This window comes from Dipodomys ordii, unplaced genomic scaffold (genome assembly GCF_000151885.1).
Source record: "Dipodomys ordii isolate 6190 unplaced genomic scaffold, Dord_2.0 Scaffold184, whole genome shotgun sequence".
Taxonomy (NCBI): domain Eukaryota; kingdom Metazoa; phylum Chordata; class Mammalia; order Rodentia; family Heteromyidae; genus Dipodomys; species Dipodomys ordii.
Genome location: NW_012267400.1, coordinates 1,329,777 through 1,350,470, shown reverse-complemented (window position 1 = coordinate 1,350,470; position 20,694 = coordinate 1,329,777). Strand labels below are relative to the sequence as shown.

The 20,694-nt window shown below is 48.3% G+C and overlaps 1 protein-coding gene across 1 annotated transcript; it reads left to right on the top strand.

Annotated features, from left to right (window-relative positions):
- The first annotated feature begins 485 nt into the window (after positions 1-485).
- Adgre3 (adhesion G protein-coupled receptor E3) lies at positions 486-20,588 on the top strand. Its single transcript, XM_013034201.1, has 15 exons — positions 486-510; positions 2,126-2,165; positions 2,587-2,597; positions 4,808-4,927; positions 6,422-6,577; positions 8,963-9,000; positions 10,819-11,002; positions 12,755-12,874; positions 14,471-14,706; positions 16,040-16,212; positions 17,549-17,615; positions 17,959-18,050; positions 18,650-18,818; positions 19,790-19,903; positions 20,393-20,588. The coding sequence occupies exons 1-15, from the start codon at positions 486-488 to the stop codon at positions 20,399-20,401; spliced, it is 1,554 nt and encodes a 517-aa protein (XP_012889655.1). The 3' UTR covers positions 20,402-20,588.
- Positions 20,589-20,694: the final 106 nt, after the last annotated feature.

The following is a 20,694-nucleotide window of genomic DNA, read 5'->3' as shown; positions in this document are numbered from 1 at the left end:
ATAGGAAAAAAACAAAATCAACCAAAAACAGAACCTGGCACTGATGGCTCACACCTGTAATCCTAGCTACTCAGGAGGCCGAGATGTAAGGCTTAAGGTTCAAAGCCAGCAAGGGCAAGAAGTCTGTGAGACTCTTACTCCAATTAACCACCAAAAAGCCGCCATTTGAGCTACACCTCAAGTGGTAGAGCGCCAGCCTTGAGTAAAAAGAGCTCAGAGACAGCGCGCAGGTCCTGAGGTGAGGCCCAGAACCAGCACAGAAACAAAACAATTTTTTTAATTAAAAAAGCAGAAGCACGGGTGGGGTGGTGAAAGGGGAAGAGGCTCAGGTCCAGAAGAGCAATTTCCTGAGCCAGTTTGCCTAAGAGACACCCGTCGCTCCTCCCCCATCAGTTCTTGGGAGATCTCCTCAGCTGGGGCTGGTGGTCAGCTGGGAGCGCAGGAGGGGACTTTCCAGGGCTGGCTGGTGTCACCTGCACCACAGGATGCAAAGGCCATGGCTTCTCCCAGGTACAGTGATGGCAGCCTTGACTCCACCACCCCTCCTGTCCAGCCCGTGAGGGGCTCCATCCCCCCTTCACCCGGACTTCATTTCCTCATTCAGATCTTCCCCATCTTGGAAACTAACGAAACTACCTGGACTCTGTTCTTGCAGGCTCCTGGTGCTTTCCCTCTCCTCCTTTATCCCTTTTCTGTGACCAAAAAGAAAATAAAAATTGCTGGGGGCTGGGGGAGGGAGGGTTTATGTATCTCAGGAGGCTGAGATTTAGGATCACAGTTTAAAGCCAGTGAGACAGTAAAGGTCTGTGAGACTCTCATCTCCAAGTAACCAGCAAAAAGCCAGAAGAGGAGCTTGTGACCCAAGTGATAGAGCACTACCCTTGAACAAGAAAACTCAGGGACAATACCAAGACCCTGAGTCCAAGTCCCAGGACTGGCACAGATAGATAGATAGATAGATAGATAGATAGATAGATAGATAGATAGATAGATGGATAGATGGATAGATGGATAGATGGATAGATGGATGGATGGATGGATGGATGACTGGCTGAATCCTTGGTGTACATCTGTGGTAAAGGAAGTGCAAAACATGAAGTTAGTCTGGGGCAGGGAGAGAGGTGAGATGTGGGGTAGTGGGGAAAGGGATGACTCAGATTGAAAGGCACTGGACACCTGGATGGACACGTTTGAAGTGTACAAAGTTAAATACATAAATAATAAAACAATAGTGACCGAGCCAGTAGGAGAGCGCTTGCATAGCACGCATAAGGCCCCGGGTCCTATCCTCCGCGTAGTAATGAATACTAGCAATAACAATAACAATGCATGTGTTTAAGTATTTGCCACGTACCTTTCACGTCCCTGTGTTTGGCTTACAATGATTCCACTTTTGTTTTTTCTTTGAGGTTGACGTGAGTGCCAGTAATGGAGCTTCAATTCAGGGCAGGGACATTGTCCCTTAGCTTTTTTGCTCAAGGTTAGCTTTCTTCAACAGAAGTGTGGGTGTGGCTCCGTGGTGGGGCTTGGCTCCACAGTGGGGCAAGAGGCTTGATACATCAATAGAGCATAGGACACGGCCATTCACTGCTGGGCTGACAAACTTCAGGCCCAGAGTTCAAATCCCAGCTTTAAATATATATATATATATATATATATATATATGTGTGTGTGTGTGTGTGTGTGTGTGTATATATGTATATATACATATGTATATATATATACATATATATATACGTATATATATATATATAGAGAGAGAGAGAGAGAGAACAATATTGACCTCATTGGCTGGGACATTCACGTTTAGAGCTTAGAGGTGCCATAGGAGAAACCTGCTCCAGGCTGCCATGTTGGAAGGAAGCCCAAACAACTCCAGGCTCTAAAGAGGAAAACTCTACACTACAACCACATAAGCAACCTGAGCCAGAATCACACTCTAGGAGCCCTTCCCAGACCCCACCCACCCACAGAAACCTTGGAAGAGAACTGTTTAAAACCAATAGGTTGTTGTTATTAATTTTTTTTGCAGCAACACATAACTGATTCATAGCCCTTGGAAGAGGAAGGGGAAGATTCTGGACTCTTTCCCTGGTTGTCTCAAGTTTTTTCTCTTGTGTTCCAGGACTCTGCTTTCTGCTAAGCCTGCCTGGAGCTATGACTCAGTATGCCTTCTGTGAGTACTCAGAGGTGGACAAGCAAGGGAAAGGACTAGGGCTGGAGCTGGGCGAATCACGTCCTCAAGCAGGAGGAACTGTGCAGGAAGCGATGTGTGGGAAAACGTGCTTGTGTTTGCTTGAGTGATCATTCTGTTCCATCTGGGCCTTTCTTACTTTTTTGTTTGATGTTCATATGTTTTTGTTAGCCAGATCAGGTTCATGTGGGTACATGGGTACAATGCAGAGAAAGAACAGTAGGTAAAATACAGTAATACTGGAGTAGAAGTGATAGAGCACTTGCCTAGCACATGTGAGGCCCCAGGTTCCATCCCCAGCTCTGTAAAATAGATACACATACACGCATACGTGCACACAGGCACACACATACACATAAAGTCTCCTGAAGTAAATGTTCAGATGGGGAGAGAAAAAGCAAAGGTAATAATTATCATTCATGTCATAAACAACTCAACAAGTCATGGACAAAATCATTTCAAAGTAGTGTGTGTGAGAGAAAGGAAGGTCTAAGTACAAATTCTCTTCTGTTTTGTTTGATCAAATGTGTAATTGTTTTTGCACAATTAAAATATATTTGTTTTATGTATACTTGTCCTGGGGCTTGAACTCAGGGCCTGGGTATTGCCCTTGAGCTTTTCTGCTCAAGGCTGGCACTCTACCACTTGAGCCACAGCTCCACTTATAGCTTTCTGCTGGTTAACACCCTGCCTGGTGTTGGCTTTGCAGTCCTCAGATCTCAACCTCCAGAGTAGCCAAAACTGCAGGTGTGAGACACCAGAACTTAGCTTAAAATGTATTTTAACTAATCAAGCATTAAAAATATACATATGGACCTACCCAGGCGCCAGTGGCTCATGCCTATAATCCTAGCTACTCAGGAGGCTGAGATCTGAGGATTGCCGTTCAAAGCCAGCCTAGGCAGAAAAGTCCATGAGACTCTGATCTACAATGAACCACTAAAATACCAGAAGTGGTGCTGTGGCTCAAGCGGTAGAGTGCTAGCCTTGAACTGAAGAGCTGAGGGAAAGCACCCAGGCCCAGAGTTCAAGCCCCACAACCGACAAAAAAAAATATGTGTGTGTCTCTCTGTGTGTGTCTGTGTGTATTTGGCTGGGAATATGGCTTAGTAGTAGAGTGCTTGCCTTACATGCATGAAGCCCTGGGTTTGATTCCTCAGTACCACATACACAAAGAAGCCAGAAGTGGCACTGTGGCTCAAGTGGTAGTATGCTAGCCATGAGCAAAAGAAGTTCAGGGACAGTGCCCAGGCCCTGAGTTCAAGCTCCAGGACCAGCAATGTATATGCACACACACACACACACACACACACACACACATATATTTATGGAGTATGCTGTGCACAATTAAGTTCAAATCAGAATAAACATTTCTATTTCCTCATTTATCTTCTACAATAAACTATGGACAAGCCAGGCGCCAGTGGTTCATGCCTGTAATCCTAGCTACTCAGGAGGCTGAGATCTGAGGATCACAGTTCAAAGCCAGCCTGGATGGAACAGTCCATGAGACTCTGATCTCCAATAAACCACTAGAAAACCGGAAGTGGCACTGTGGCTCAAGCAGTAGAGCGCTCATCTTGAGCTGAAGAACGCAGGGACAGCGCCCAGACCCACGACCGACAAAATAAAATAAAATAAAAATAAAACAAAAAACAAACACTATGGACAGCCTCCTCTGGGAAAGCTGAGCCAAGCCCCTTCCACAAAGCCCTGTCCCTTCCTACGAGCCACAGCTCCAGTGCTCCAAATCATAGCTGACTCTTGCTACATATGAACTTCCCAAAATTAATCCTCAACTCACATTCTAGCAAAGCAATTAAGAATCGCAAAGACCACAAAGGAGGAAGCAACAGTGCTCAATAGGAAGTGTACTCATTACCTTGCTCATGTAACTGTAGCCCCTCTATACAATATTTCTACAATAGAAAAAAGTCCAAAAAACAAAACAAGAATCTGAACAGAGGAGGACCTTTGCCCAAATCTAGTTAGTGGTAGGACCAGAATCAAATCTAGTCACTGTGTTGGTCTGGGGCGTGGCTCAAGTGGTGGGGGGCGTGGTTCAAGTGATGGGGCGTGGTTCAAGTGGTAGGGCGTGGTTCAAGTGATGGGGCATGGCTCAAGTGGTGGGGGCGTGGTTCAAGTGGTGGGGCGTGGCTCAAGTGGTGGGGCGTGGCTCTAATCTTAGGGTGTTGAGTGATTGGTGGGGGCGTGGCTGACGCGGGGGCGTGGCTTGAGTGGCAGAGCACCTGCCACGCAAGCAGTTCGAACTCCATTGTGCCTAAAAGGAGAAGCACATTGGGCTGCGGCGTGTGGAAGGCTATCCCTGGGCCTTTTTATTTTTGGTGCGTATAAATCAATTACATAATAGAGTTTCCTTCTGCTATGTCCGTACATGTGTCCAGCATGCTGGGACCAAATTCATCCGCTCTATTAGTTTTTCTCCTCTGTCTGTCTGTCTCTGTCTCTTTCTCTCTGTCTCTCTGTCTCTGTCTCTCACTGTCTCTCTCTTTCTCTCTCTCTCTCTCTCTCAAAGTAATAGCTCCAAAATTGTGACTCAAGAGAAACAAGCCGCCCCGTGGCTGACGTGGCGGCCTCTCGCTCCCTCCACAGACTCTTGCTCCTGTCCCCAGCATGCTTCCTGTGTCAACAGCACGGCCTGCACCTGCAACCCCGGGTACACTTCCAGCTCTGGGCAGAAGCTCTTCACCTTCCCCTTGGAAACGTGTGACGGTAAAGGGGTCACCGACAGGAGGGGAAGGAGGGCGTCCCCAGGGCTGTGGGAAAGAGAAATCGCAGAGAAGAACAATGCTATAATAATGATGATAATAATAATAATAATCTACCTATGTAAACCTCACCAAGAAAGAAGCGCCAGATTCTTGTAGAATCTGGCAAGCTCTCAAACTCTTTTTCTCCCCTATCTTGTGAAGATAGTTATGCAACTCCATGAAGTGGGATCAGATCATGAATAAAACACTGCTTCCTGAGTGATACAGCCTGGTGCAGGGCTGGAGGCATGGCTCAGGCAGGAGAGGGCCAGCCAAGCAAGCAAGCAGAGCAAGCGAGTAGACCTGAGTTGAAGTCCAGAATTTCATCCCCCCCCCAAAAAAAAAAAACAGAAAAGAAAAGAAGAAGAAGGCATGGCACAATTGTTTTCTCAAGTAAGGACAAAGATTGGGCACTAAAATATGTCACTGAAAGAAAAAAAAAACAAAGTTCTTCATGGTGTCTCACACAATCAGGATATTATGCATCCCTGAAGAAGAATGAAATCCTGACCTGTGCAACCAAGTGGATGAACCTGTTAGGCATTGTGTTAAGTGAAGCAAGCCCAATGCAGAAAGCTGGGTAGCACATGCTCTTTTGTAAATGGGAGAAACTAAAAAAGAAAATTCAACATGAAAGGAGGGGCAATACCTACGTGCATCCAATCATATAAAATAGTACTTATTGAAATTAAGCCAGGAAATGGAAATGAGGGTTTTTTCCTTTGTTGCTGTTTTGTTTTCTTTTCTTCTCATCTTGCTCATTTATCTGTCCCTGAGAGGCACAGGAACAGAGGGGCAAAGGGTGAACAAATGCAGCATTGGTGCTCACTAGACACTATGTTGAAAATGAACTATACAACTTGTGAATGGGGATGGGAGGGAAAAACTGGGAGAGAAGGAGAAAAGGGGTGAAATTGTCCCAAAAAAAGTACTCAATACCTCACTTATGTAACTGTAACCACTCTCTATATCACCTTTATAATAACAATTGTAAAATGATGAGGGAGGAGAAAAGAAAACACAACACGGAAACAGAATAATGCTGGAAAGGTGAGCTAAGGTAAAATTGGGGGAAAATGGGAGAATATGATCAATTCATGAGCATATTTGGAGATATCACAGTAAACCTCATTCGTCTGGCTAACAAATATGAATTTTTCAATTCAGAGTTTAGAATGGTTGTGCATGCTTGTAATCCTAGGTACTTAGAAGGCTGAGCACTGAGGATCAAGGTTCAAAATCAGCTAGGATAGAAAACTCCCTGAATGTTTTCTCTCCAATTAACCGCCAAAAAGACAGAAGTAGAGCTGTGGGTCAAATTGTCAAGCGCCAGCCTTAAGAGGGGAAAAAAAAAATCTCAGGGCCCAGGTTCGAGTCCCAAAATCAGCATAAAAAGGAAAAATGCAGTGTGAGTATTCTGCTTGGTTACCGGGGAACTTTCATGCTTGGATTCCAGATGTTGATGAGTGTGCACCTCCTGTGAGCATGGATTGTGGACCAAATGCCCAGTGCCACAACCTCGAGGGGACCTTCGAATGCCGCTGCATGGCTGGATTTGAACTGGCCTCCGGTGGTGTGCAGTTCAAATATTCCAAGGAGAACACCTGTCACAGTGAGAAAATTGGGGTCTTCTTGCTTCCTTTCCTCTTTTCCTCTTCATTGAGTCTGCCAGAATTCATGTTGATGCTATGGAAGGGAGGAAAAAAACATAAACAGTACAATTTATTTTTTTAAAAAGCCGAGCGCCAGTGGCTCACGCCTTCATCTACCCACTCAGAAGCTGAGATCTGAGGATAGTGGTTTAAAGCCAGCCCGGGCAGAAAAGTCTGTGAGACTTTTATCTCCAATAAACCACTAGAAAACCGGAAGTGGCACTGTGGCTCAAGCGGTAGAGTGCTAGCCTTGAGCAAAAGAAGCTCAGGGACAGTGCGCAGGCCCTGAGTTCAAGCCCCAGGAGTGGCAAAAAAGAAACAAAACAAAAAACTTCTTGCTTCCATTTCTTGGAGTTTATTTCAATAAGCATCATTTTATAAGACCATATGCAAATAGTTATTGAGCCCTTGTGATCCTCTCCTAAGACTATCTTCCTTTGTTCTCACTGTGTGGATGTTTAGAGTGCTATTTAATTAACCAATTCCAGGTATATTTATTTATCTTTTACTATCCACTGTGTTTACTTGTTATTACAAGTAAATTATTTACTCTAGTTATTACAAATGAAGGAAATTATGCAGCTTTGGGTCTCGCTGACTTCATTTAGTATAATTTTTCCAAGTCTTTCCATTTTCTTATGAATGGGGTAATGTCATTCTCTCTGATGGAAGCATAGAATTCATAGATAGACAGGCAGGCAGGCAGGCAGGCAGACAGACAGACAGACAGACAGACAGACAGATAGATAGATAGATATCACAGTTTCTTGATCCATTCATCTACTGAAGGGCATCTGGGTTAATTCTATATCTTGGCTCTGGTAAAGAATACTGCAGTGAACATGGTTGTGCTGGTGGCTTTAGCGCAGCCTGATTTGTGGTCATGTATATAAATGGAACAGAGAGAGCAGGAATTCAAATCCAGCAGAAGGTGTGGAGGTGGTAGGCAGAAGACACATGCCAGGCCTATAGCTAAGGCAGAGACCTTGCCTGACACCAAGGCACCCCCAAACTCTGAGGCTGACATTTCCTAAGAACCAATAACGCAGAGCCAGGCATCACAAATAGAGCTACACTCGCAGCTCCACGTGCAACCACGGCTGCCCTTGAAGCCATCCAAAGGGAGATTCGTTAACTGACTCTCAGAATCACGTAAATTCTGGTTTGTTTGGTTTTGACTTTTGTTTTTTTGTGGGTTTGTTTTTTGTTTGTTTGGAATATGCCAGTCCTGGGGTATGAACTTGGGGGCTGAGTGTGCTGTCCCTTAGCTTTTTCATTCAAGGTTGGCATTCTACCATTTGAGCCACACCTTCACTTCTTGCTTTTAATTGGTTAATTTGAGATAGGAGTCTCACAGGCTTTCCTGCCCATGCTGGCTTTGAACCTGGAATCTCAGATCTCAGCCTCCTGAGTAGCTGAAGTTACAGGTATGAGTCACCAGCCCCCGCCTCCAGAAAGAGACTTTAAAGCTAAACTCTCACAAACTGGTTCCGTTAAAAAATAAAACTGCTATTCTACTTTATACCAGAAGCCATGCATTACCCTAATTACTAACCATGTCATATTTTATTTAAAGTATTCAGATGAAGGAGTAGCATTTCTATTGCCAATTAAAAAATAAAATAAAATAAGCCAGGCACCAGTGGCTCACACCTGTAATTCTAGCTACTCAGGAGGCTGAGATTTGACAATGCAGTTTGAAGCCAGCCCAAGCAGGAAAGTCTGTAAGACTCTTATCTTGAATTAACTACCAAAATGCTGGAAATAAAGCTGTGGCTCAAGTGGTAGAGTACTAGCCTTGAGCACAAAGAGGCTCAGAAACAGCACCCAGGGCCAGGGTTCAAGTCCTAGGAGAAGGCACAAAAAGAAAAACAAAAACTAGCATGGTGCCAGTGGTTCACATCAGTAATCTTAGCTATTCAGGAAGCTGCAGTGCAGAGGACTGTGGCATGAAGCAAGTCCCAAAGACTTCATCTCCAATTAAACAACAAAATAAAACTGGCTGGAGGGCATGGCTCAAACGGTAGCGCCAGCTGAGCAAGCGTGAGACCCTGAGTTCCATCCTCAATACCACAGGGGAAAACAAATAAGGCACATGTGCCACCCTAGAATGAATGAGGAGCTCAAGCTTTGAACCCCTATCCCCAACAAAAACAGTGTCGGTGAAGACAGAGTACAAACAATGAGGATGAATGATATGAATATTTCATTATACAAATTGCAATGAGGATCGATTGTAATGGTGATTGAAAGCAGAGTGCAAATCCAGATTTTGCAGATGGAGAATTGCCTAGCCAGCCACCTGGGCACCCGCTCCAACAGTAACTGCTCTCCATGTGTTGCAGAGACCAACTCCTCAAAGACAGCTCAGGGCCACCAACAGGTGAGCGACACTCACTGGTCCCCGGAACCCAGCAAGAGACAAAGGCCAGGGAGCAAGTACTGACAAAGTCCCAAGCTGGCAAGAGGAGGGATGGACAGATGGATAGATGTACAGGCAGATCAATGGATGGACAGACAGACAGACAGACAGATAGAAGAATAAGTAGAATGTACACAATAGTTGATAGATAATGTTACATGTTATATACATGATGTATTATTATCTGCCAATAATATTATATTCCACGTTATTTTATTATACATGCTATGATGTAATGCATAATGATATCATATACTACTCAATCCATATGATGTCAGCCAGGTCTGGTGGTGCAATACCAGCACTAAGGAGGCTGAGGGAGAAGGATCATGAATTTGAGGCCAACTGGGGCCATCATCTGAAACCCTGCCTGAGGAAAAAAAACACATATGTGTTATTTCATTATACAATATTACGTGATTATATGATTGGTTATACATTTTTACGTGACCAACATTCTTAAAGCAAAATTCTACATGTCATGAATTGCAGTGTTATACATATCATAATATTTTCTGTTGATATGATGATTTATGACTTAGACATGCACATACACATTTATCATGTGTCACATGTCACTGCATGTACACACATGTAGATGAATACACACGTATACACACTAGATAAATAGATACAAATGTGACTGTGAGTTAGGGCACACAGATTACTCACAAAACTGTTCAAAATTCTTCGACTTGCTTCTGTGTTTGGCTCTCTACGTCCCCTCTTCCTGCCACCCAGAGCCCTGTGATTCTCTTAACAGAAATAAAGCACAAAACTAGCTTAATAAACCGGACACCAGTGGCTCACGCCTGTCATCCTAACTACTCAGGAGAGTGAGATCTGAGGATCATGGTTCAAAGCCAGCCCAGGCAGAAAAGTCTGTGAGGCTCTTATCTCCAATAAAACCACCAGAAAACTGGAAGTGGTGCTGTGGCTCAAGTGGTAGAGCACTAGCCTTGAGCTGAAGAGCTGAGGGACAGCGCTCAGGCCCAGGGTTCAAGCCCCATGACCGACAAAAAAAAAAAGTAACAAGGCCCATTTAAATTCAAGAATTTTGGAGGATTTTTTGTTTGTTTTACAACTTGTAATCATTATCGCCATTGTCATAGCTCATAAAACTACTTAGCTCATAAATGTAGCTCACAAAGAATTAAATGTAGCCTGGCATTTGCCTATAATCCTAGGGACATGGGAGGCTGGGAATGGAAGGATTCAAATTGGAGGCCAGCCAGAGCATGCTCCCTATCTCACCCCATAGCTGGACGCAGTGGCTAAAACCTGACACCCCAAACTGCACGGGAGCCAGAGATTGGGTGGACAGGGAGACCAGAGCAGTGCTACCTGAAAAGTCTGTGAGACTCCAGCTAGAAAGTCGGACCCAGTGATTCCTGCCTGTAATCCCAGCACGACAGGAAGCCCCCAGGGAAGTGCTCCACCACTCGAGCCACATCTCCAGCCCTCCCCCGCCTTTTTAAACCTTTTTACTTTAGTTGTTTTTCAAGTAGCATGGGGAATGTTTCGCCCCAGACCAGCCTCAAATCACAATCCTTTCCCCTATGCCTCCTGTGCAACACCACACTACTCCCAGCTTGTCCATTAAGATCGGGGCGGGGGGGGGGGGGACCTGAAGAGGGGAGGTGTCCCCCACTTTTTGCCTGGGGCTGGGCTCAAATCGATCCACCCAATCTCCACCTCCTGAACAGCTGGGATTAAAGGTGTGCTCCACCGCACCTGTCCACATGATTGATAAAATAAATGTTCTTTGTGACTTCAAAGCTGCAGGAAATTGTCAACAAGTTCGAGTCACTACTCGCCAATCAGACTCTGTGGAGAAGAGAGGACAAACAAGAGCTCGCCTCCACAGCGTCATCCTTCCTCCAGGATGTAGAATCAAGTGTTCTCGAAGCAGCCTTGAAAACCCCACGGCGAAAAATCCAGGAAGCCTTCAACAGGACTATGGGTAAATTGAAGATGATTAGCCAGGGATCTCTGCTAAAGAATTGGAAAACAGACAATAGAGGCAGCGCATGCGCCCTTCGTTGTAAAAAGGGAGACAACGCAGCCCTCGTGCGGTGAGAGGAGGTGGAGGGGCAGAGGAGGACCAGGTGATGGGGGGAGGGGGATATTTGGGGGAACCATGGGAATCAAGGAAATGTGCACAATACTGCAATTGTGTGAGGCTGCACAGGGGTTAACGTCACAAATAGTACAGTTGTACAATTTCTTGGACATTAAATTGGACCACAAAAGCCGGGCGCTGGTGGCTCACGCCTGTCATCCTAGCTACTCAGGAGGCTGAGATCTGAGGATCATGGTTCAAAGCCAGCCCGGGCAGGAAAGTCTGTGAGGCTCTGATCTCCATCAGAAAACCGGAAGTGGCGCTGTGGCTCAGGTGGTAGAGCGCTCGCCTTGAGCACAGAGAGGCTCAGGGACAGCAACCAGGCCCAGCAACACCCAGCTCTAAAATATTCTTGATTGCCGGTACACTATCCTGTTATTCCCCTTTTTTAACCTTTGTGATGTGTACAGAAGAGACAAAAGCAGTACGTTAATGCCCCCAACTTGACCATTTCCTATTCCTAGTCACGCTTCATCTTGTCTGGTTTTGTGGTTGTGGCACTAAGGATGGAACCCGGGCCCTTCACATGCTGGGAAAGTTCTTTCCAGCACGGAGCTACCCCTGCCCCAGCCCTCTGCTATATTTTATTCTCATATCTTCTTTATTTCTGACAGTACTGGAGTTTGAACTCAAGCCTTGCTTGCTCTTGCTAGGCTGGTGCTCTATCCCTGAAGCCACACCCCCTACTGAGCCACGCCCCCAGCCTCAGTCAGGCCCCCAACCCTTAGGCCACACCCCCTGGTGATGAGCCACGCCCCCAACACCTAAGCTACAGCTTAGGTGGCGCTGAGCCACGCCCCCTGGCCTAAGCCACGCCCCTTGGCCTAAGTCACACCCTCGCTCTGGGAGCCACGCCCCTACCTCTGCCGCTTCATTCTCTTTTTTAATGAAGACTTGGATCCCCTCAACCAAGGGAGCCTTTGTTAAACACCCAGGTAATTCCTCGTCTCCTCACCATTATCCCCCGTCCTGTCTTGTCCTTAAAGCTGTCCATCTTTGTCCATAATCGCTTTTGGAGAATAAATGCCGCGTGCCTGTATCACTAGGCAGGGGCAGGGAGATTGCAAGGTGGAGGCCAGAAACCCTAGCTCACACACACAAAACTAACTGGCTGGGGGGTGGGCACAACTCAAGAGGTAGAGCCTTTGCTTGCGTGTGAGAGGCCCTGGTTACATTCCCAAGACTGTAGGAGGGAGGGAGCAAACAGTAACAGCCTCGCTTAATTTCTGAACGCCATTTCCCGCTTGTGTGAAACAATGGCTCCTCCTTGAGCCTTAGGAGGCCGATGTGAGACACCATTTATAACTCACTGCCTGGACCATCACAGACTCCTTGTAATAGGAGCCTTTGGTGTTCCTCACTGGTGACAACTCAATGTGTGTGTGTGTGTGTGTGTGTGTGTGTGTGTGTGTGTGTGTCTGGATCGTGGGCCTTGAACTCTGGGCCTAGGCTTGTCCTCAGGCTCCTTTTGCACAAGGCTAGCATTCTACCATTTTAGCTACACCACCATTTCACCTACATCACCACGTCAGGCTTTGCTTTTGTTTTCCTGTCCTTAATTTTTATACTGTTAACTGCTGCCTTCCTTCCCAGCTGTTGCCACACAGACTGTTGGGGACAAATGTTCTGAAGAAAGAAAGGTGTTCACATTAGATGTCCACATGAACTCCATGCAGGTCCATTGTGATGACGTCATCGAGGAAGACGCGCAAGGTTGGTGTGACCGCAGCCGTCCCAATCCTTCCCACACCCAGAGATGCCCTGGGGAAATGCACCCCACGGGCTCCTGCCTGGCAGCATGCTCACCCTCAGACTGGGTATCTTTTCCTTTAATAATAATAATAAATTTATACTAAAAAAGAATTACAGTAGCGCTGTAGCTCAAGTGGTAGAGTGCTCTTCAGCTCAAGGACAGTGCCCAGGCCCAGAGTTCAAGCCCCATGACCAACAAAAAAAGAAAGAAAGAAAGAAATCTTTCATATTTGGGCTGGGAAGGTGGCTCAGTGGTAGAGTTCTTGCCTTGCATGCATGGAGCCCTGGGTTCGATTCCTCAGCACCACATAAGCAGAAAAGGCTGGAAGTGGCTCTGTGGCTCAAGTGGTAGAGCACTAGCCTTGAGCTGAAGAGCTGAGGGACAGCGCCCAGGTCCAGAGTTCAGGCCCCACGACCAACAAAAAAATAAAGAATTACCCTGAAATTTAAGTAATAATAATAACTAAAGTAGCCAGGCATCAGTGGCTCATGCCTAAAATCGTAGCTACTCAGAGGCTGAGATCTGAGGACCCCGGTTCAAAGCCAGCCGGGCAGGAAAATCCGTAAGACTCTTATCTCCAATGAACCACCAGAAAACCAGAAAAGATGCTATGGCTCAAAGGGGTAGAGCGCTAGCCTTGAGCAAAAAAGCTCAGAGACAGCACTCAGGCCGTGAGTTCAAACCCCATGACCGCCAAAAATATAAATAATAATAACAATAATAATAATAGGGCCGGGCGCTGGTGGCTCACACCTGTAATCCTAGCTACTCAGGAGGCTGAGATCTGAGGATCGCGGTTCAAAGCCAGCCCAGGCAGGAGAGACCGTGAGACTCCTATCTCCAATAAACCACCAGAAAACCGGAAGTGGCGCTGAAGCTCACGGGGTAGAGCGCTCACCTTGAGCTGAAGAGCTGAGGGACAGCGCCCAGGCCCAGAGTTCAAGACCCATGGCCAACCAAAAAATAAAAATAAATAATAATAATAATAATAGGTACCTGACTGGGGGCGTGGCTCTGCAGTGGAGGCGCTGCCACTGCACCTAATTCGGGTCGAGAAGGGATCCCCTGAACGTTTTTGCTGGCTGGCATCAAACCACATATTCCCATTCTCATTAGAGGTTTTTTGGGGTGTGGAGATGGAACCCAAGGCTCCAGGAATGCTAAACACTAGGCAAGCTGCTCATACCACCAAGCCAAGGGACCTATTGCCTAGCCACGCCCCTACCGCCAAGCCACGCCCCCACCACTGAGCCACGCCCTTATTAAATCATTCCTCCTACTCAGAAGTTCCATCCCCTCTGCCAAGCCAAACGCCACACTGCCAAGCCACGCCCCCACCGATTAGCCACGCCCTATGGATAAGCCACTCCCTCACCTGCTGCTGAACCACACCCCTGCCAGAAAGCCACGCCCCCACCGCCAAGCCACAACCCTATGGCTGAGCATGCCTCCCGTTAAGCCACGCCCCCAGGACAGAGCCACGCCCCTACCGTCTAAGCCACACCCTCCATCCCTCCAAACACTTTACAAAGAGATCCCATTTTCTGTTTCCTCAGGCCCCAGCGCCATTGCCTTTATCTCCTATTCTTCTCTTGGGCACATCCTCAATGAAACTTTTTTTGAAGAGACAGAGATGCTCCAACCCACTTCCCTGGACTTCCAAGAGAAGATGGAGGAGGACGAGCCCTTGTACCTGAACTCCCAGATAGTGAGCGCGGCGCTGGGCTCCAGCTCCGGCCGCAGGGGCTCCTACCTCCCCGGCTTTGTCACCCTGACCCTGCAGCATGTGAAGGTGGGTGCCAGCTGCCAGGAGCCCTGGCAGTGTGCTTGCTGTGCAAGCAACCCGGCAGATGGGAGTCCATTTTGGGAAGACTTAAATCCTGTCCTGGTACCCAGCGAGGGAGGGGCGGTTGCCAGGGCAACCTGCAGGTACATCCCTGGCTGTGGAAGAACCTTAGGTGAAACACTATCGCATTTGCATAGAACCCTCACAATCCTACTTTAAATAGGGGCTCCTAGAGTGGCTCAGGCGGAAGTGGGCGTGGTTCTGGTGGAGGTGGGCGTGGCCTGTCGACACGGGGCATGGCTCGCCTGGTTTGGGTGGGGGTCTGGCTCAAGCCAGTAGAGTACCTGCCTAGCAAGAAAAAGGCCCTGGGTTCAAATCCCAGTGCCACCACAGAAACTAAGAATTCCTGATGGGATGTGAATGCAAATGACTGCTACACCAAGTGATTCTGGGGATAGTGACCAGAAAGAACTCTGGACATTTTCAGCACATATGCAACAAATATTGTGTATGGATATGGCTATGATTTGATCCTTACACAACGTATACGTACACCAAAAGAAAGCACAATATATTCCATACCTCTGTATAATTCTTTATTTGGGGGGGGGGGAGTCCGGTTGTGGGGCCTGAACTCTGGGCCTGGGCGCTGTCCCTCAGCTCTTCAGCTCAAGGCTAGCGCTCTACCACTTGAGCCACTTCCAGCTTTTTTCTTTTTGCTTACGTGGTGCTGAGGAATCAAACCTAGGGCCTCAGTCATGCAAGACAAGCGCTCTACCACTGAGCCACCTTCCCAGCCCCATGTTTATAATTCTTATGTGTCCATTATAAACAATTTTTTTTTGCATGCTGGAACTCAGGGCCTGGGCGCTGTCCTTGAGCGATTTCACACTCTACCACTTGTGCCACAGCTAAGCTTCCGGTGTTCTTGGAGATAAGAGGCTGGGGGGGGCTGGGAAGGTGGCTCAGTGGTAGAGCGCTTGCCTCGCATGCATAAGGCTCTGGGTTCGATTCCTCAGCACCACATAAGCAGAAAAATAAGCCAGAAGTGGCACTGTGGCTCAAGTGGTAGAACGCTCTCCTTAAGCGGAAAAGCTGAGGGACAGCGCCCAGGCCCAGAGTTCAGGCCCCATGACCGACAAAAATAAAGAGTCTGCCGGGCTGGCTTCAAACCCGGATCCTCAGATCTCAGCCTCCCGAATAGCTGGGATTACAGGCGTGAGCCGTCCTTGACTGTGACACTTCATTCCACGCAGTAGAAGGCCCGTGTGACCCCTGACCCATGTGCCCTCGCCCAGACATTGCCAGGAGCAGGGCCACGCATCCTTTCTGTTTCTAGAAGAACCCTCGCAGCAGAAGGACCCTGTGCGTGTACTGGGCAGCCACCGGTGCCGGCGGCCACTGGGACACAGCTGGTTGTTTCCTGGTCAGTGTGAACGGAAGTCACACCGTGTGCAACTCCACTCACCTGTCCAGCTTCGCTGTCCTCATGGCCTTGACCAATCTGGTATGGTGCACGCACTCAATGCTTCCCCCTAGTGCAGCAGGACCTCAGTACCCTGGTTGATATTGGTTTCACCCAGGGACCAAAACCTAAGGATGCTCAATTCCTCCATGCAAAATGACGTCATAATGTCACATAGCCCAAGGCACGCCCTCCTTCTAGACTTCTCCATCACCACAAACATGACCTAGGATCCCTGTTAAGACGGAAATGGGGGGAATCGTGGTCGCATTGTCCTACTCAGGGAATCACGGCAAGGGGAAAACTCCCATGCACTCAGCAGAGTCCCAGATTTTTGCATGTGTGCTGGTCCTGGGGCTTGAACTCCAGGCCTGGGTGCTGTCCTTCAGTGTTTGCACTCAAGGCTAGTGCTCTACCACCTAAGCCACTCCAGCTTTTTGATGGTTCACTGGAGATTAAAAAATAAAAAATAAACTTTCACAGACTTTTCCTGCCCTGGCTGGCAGCGAACCGCCATGCTCGGATCTCAGCCTCCTGAGAAGCTGGGATGGCAGGCGGGGGTCAGCACCTGGGTTTTTGGAGAGTTTTTATAACGCTTTTTCATTTGCTTGATTTCTGCTTTTGGACACAGGGCCACACGATGTGACTTGGGCTGTCCTCATATTGCAATGCTCCTGCTTTAACCCCGAGTGCTGGCACTATGTGTGTGTGCACCCTCTCGTCCAGCTATGAAAATGCACTTAGGCCAAAACAAGCCAAAGTGCCATGTTTACATGGGTCGCATATTCTCTCACCGTTATGCCCACTCATTGATGAGCATCAGAATTGTCCACATGAGCGACATGTCATCGGAATACACATGTTTGCTGGAAGTGGTACTGTGGCTCAAGTGGTAGAGCGCTAGCCTTGAGCTGAAGAGCTGAGGGACAGCACCCAGGCCCAGAGTTCAAGCCCCACAACTGGACCAAAAAAAAGAAAAATATGGGGCTGGGAAGGTGGCTTGGTGATAGAGTGCTTGCCTAGCATGCATGAGGCCCTGGGTTCGATTCCTCAGCACCACATAAGCAAAAAGAAAAAAGCCAGAAGTGGTGCTGAGTCTCAAGTGGTAGAGCACTCGCCTTGAGCTGAAGAGCTGAGGGACAGCGCCCAGGCCCAGAGTTCAGTCCCCACGACTGACAAAAAAAAAGGATCGCCATTGTTTCCATAGCCCCAGCACTGGGAATCTAGTGCTGGCAAAAAGTTTAAGGTGACACCAAGTGGCAGTAAGTGTTCCTAGCCCGGGGTGTCATCCCCTGGCTTGAGGGAAGGATTAGAAAAGTTGTCAGACTGGAGAACGCATCTCTTACTTTCTCTGATCTCTGTGTCTTCTTCCATTGTTTCCAGCTGCTGGCTCCAGCTAGACCAGGGCTTCATCTGGGGTTTCCTTGGCCCCGTCTGTGTCATCGTGTCTGTGAGTATATGTCAACCCCAGTTTCCTCCCCAGAGACGCTGGGCATAAAATAACCCAAGAGAGCCAGCCATGGTGGCGCAGGCCTGTAATCCCAGCCCGCAGGAGGCTGAGGCTGATCACAGACTCCAGGCCAGCCTGGTCCACGGGGTTAGGCCCTGTCTCAGGAAAGGGTAGTGCAAGCAGCAAACATGGCCTAAGCTATCCAGCTGGACTTGTTCCAGCTTCTTCCAGCCTGACCCGGGTGGATTCGTGAGCAGTGGAAGACTGAGGTAGATTTGTGTGCAAGCAGATCTGTCTGCCCGGGGTCACTGTTTCTCCTCACTTTGCCACATTCTTCCTGCAGGTGAATTTAGTGTTTTTCATCTCCGTCCTTTGGATTTTGAAAAGGAAACTTTCTTCTCTCAACAGTGAAGTGTCCACCATCCAGAACACAAGGTAGGCTGCAACAGGCGGGTCTTCCCTCCCCACCGGCCTGGCTCCATCCTCTGCCCATCCATATTCCTGGCTTACATGGAGTCCAAGTGGAGCCATCTACACTTGCTCAAATCCCATTGGCTGACCTTAGTCACGTGCTGACACCCAGCCGCAAGGGAGGCTGGGAAATGTAGTCTCCCACTGGATAGCGCCGTGGCTGGGCAAAAGGATTCTGAAAGGGAAGAAGAGAAAGGAGAAAATTGGCAGTTTCTGCCTCACAGTTCAAGATGCATGAAAGAGTACTCCTTTGGGGGAGTGTGGATTTTGTGGTTGTTGTTGTTGTTGTTTGCAAGTACCAGAGTTTGAACTCAGGGCCTCACGCTTGATTGGCTTGCTTGCTCCTGGCAGGCGTTCTAGCCCTTGAGCCACGCCTCCAGCTCAGCTTTTTGCTGGCTAATTGTAGATAAGAGTCTCACAGACTTTCGGGCAGGGGTGGAATTCAAGCCACAGTTCTCAGATCTCAGCCTCTTGTGTAGCTAGGACTCCAGGCATGAGCCCCCAGCGCCCCACGGGTGATCTGTTCGTTTGTTTTTTAACCACACACTTCTGATGCCTCCCAGGATGCTGACACTCAAAGCAACAGCTCAGGTGTTCATCCTGGGCTGCACGTGGATCCTGGGCGTCCTGCAGGTGGGCCCAGCGGCGCGGGTCATGGCGTACCTGTTCACCATTGTCAACAGCCTGCAAGGCGTCTTCCTCTTCCTGGTCTACTGCCTGCTCAGCCAGCAAGTTAGCATTTTCCCCTTCCTTTGTTTATTCAAACTTTAAAAAAAGAAAAATGTGGGGCTGGGAAGGTGGCTCAGTGGCAGAGCGCTTGCCTTGCATGCATGAGGCCCTGGGTTCGATTCCTCAGCACCACATAAGCAAAAAGAAAAAAGCCGGAAGTGGCGCTGTGGCTCAAGTGGTAGAGCGCTAGCCTTGAGCTGAAGAACTGAGGGACAGCGCCCAGGCCCAGAGTTCAGGCCCCACAACTGGACCAAAAAAAAGAAAAATATGGGGCTGGGAAGGTGGCTTGGTGATAGAGTGCTTGCCTAGCATGCATGAGGCCCTGGGTTCGATTCCTCAGTACCACATAAGCAGAAAAAGCTGGAAGTGGTGCTGTGGCTCAAGTGGTAGAGTGCTAGCCTTGAGCAAAAGAAGCTCAGGAAGGAAAGAAAAGACAACCTTTATTATAAGATGCACCAATTTTTAATAGCTTTTGGCAAGCTGATTTATCAAGGATATTACAGGCTCACGCCTGTCTTCCTAGCTACTCAGGAGGCTGAGATCTGAGGATCAAAGTTCAAAACCACTCTGAGCAGGAAAGTCTGTGAGATTCTCCTTCTCCCCCCCCAATCCCCCCCGCCTATGAACCAGAATCCTCAAATCTCAGCCTCCTGAGTGGCTAGGATGTCAGGCATGAGCCACCCAGGCATTGGTATTTTCATTTGTTTTTGTTTTTGTGCTGGTCCTGGAGCTTGAACTCAGGGCCTTGCACTGGTGCTTGGATTTTTTGCTCAGGTTGGGTGCTCAGCCACTTAAACCACAGCTTCATTTCTAGCTTTTCGGTGATTTAGTTAGAGATAAAGAGTCTCATGGACTTTCAAGCCCAAGCTGGCTTTGAATCTTGATTCTCCAGATCTCAGCCTCCTGAATCAACAAGGATGCCAGGCGGGCGCCCCCAGTGCTGCCTCATCCTGGTATTTTCTTTGACGTTCTAGGTCCGGAAACAATACCAAAAGTGGTTTACAGACATCACAAAACCAAAATCCGAATCTGAGACGTACGTGCTCTCCAGCAAGTCTGGCCGGGACACAAAAACCAGTACCGCAGAGGTAAGGAAACCTGGGCCCCACCACGGTCTGAGCTACAGCGCCCCCAGGAGTACTTGGGAATTGAATTCAAGACCTTACATACGCAAGGCAAATGCTCTACACTCTAGCCCAAATGGTTGGTTGGTTCATTGCCTGCGTGACTAGTTGCTTAGTTAGTTGGTTTGTTGGGGGGGGGGGGGCTGTTTCTTTTTGTTTGGTTTTGTTGGTCTGTCATGGGGCCTGAACTCTGGGCCTGGGCGCTGTCCCTCAGCTCTTCAGCTCAAGGCTAGCGCTCTACCACTTGAGCCACAGCACCACTCTGGTGGTTTAATGGAGATCAGAGTCTCCTGGACTTTCCTGCCAGGCTGGCCTTGAACTGTGATCCTCAGATCTCAGCCTCCTGAGTCGCCAGGCTGTCAGGCGCGAGCCCCCCGCGGCGGTGCCCAGCTCCAAGAGGAATCTTACAATCTTCTGTGGAATGTTGTTTGTTTGTTTTTTTAATTTTTTCAGACCAAGTGAGGAGAAAGCATTAAAACTAGAACATTCCATGATTCCATTGAGAAATCCACACCCACGAATCCTGCTGGCCCCGTGCAGAATGGAGCTGAGGACGGAGGCTCACGGCACATTGTATGACGGGAAGAAGGCCTGGAACCTCTGCTCCCGGCAGTGTTCGCTGCACATGCGGAGCGCTCAGTAAACGGGTGTGGGGCTGACGTCTCTGTTATGACGTGTCTGGTCCATGCTTGCCCACGGGTACCCCAGCTGTGATGGCCACCACAGCCCCTCCACTTTTTACTCTGTGTGTGTGT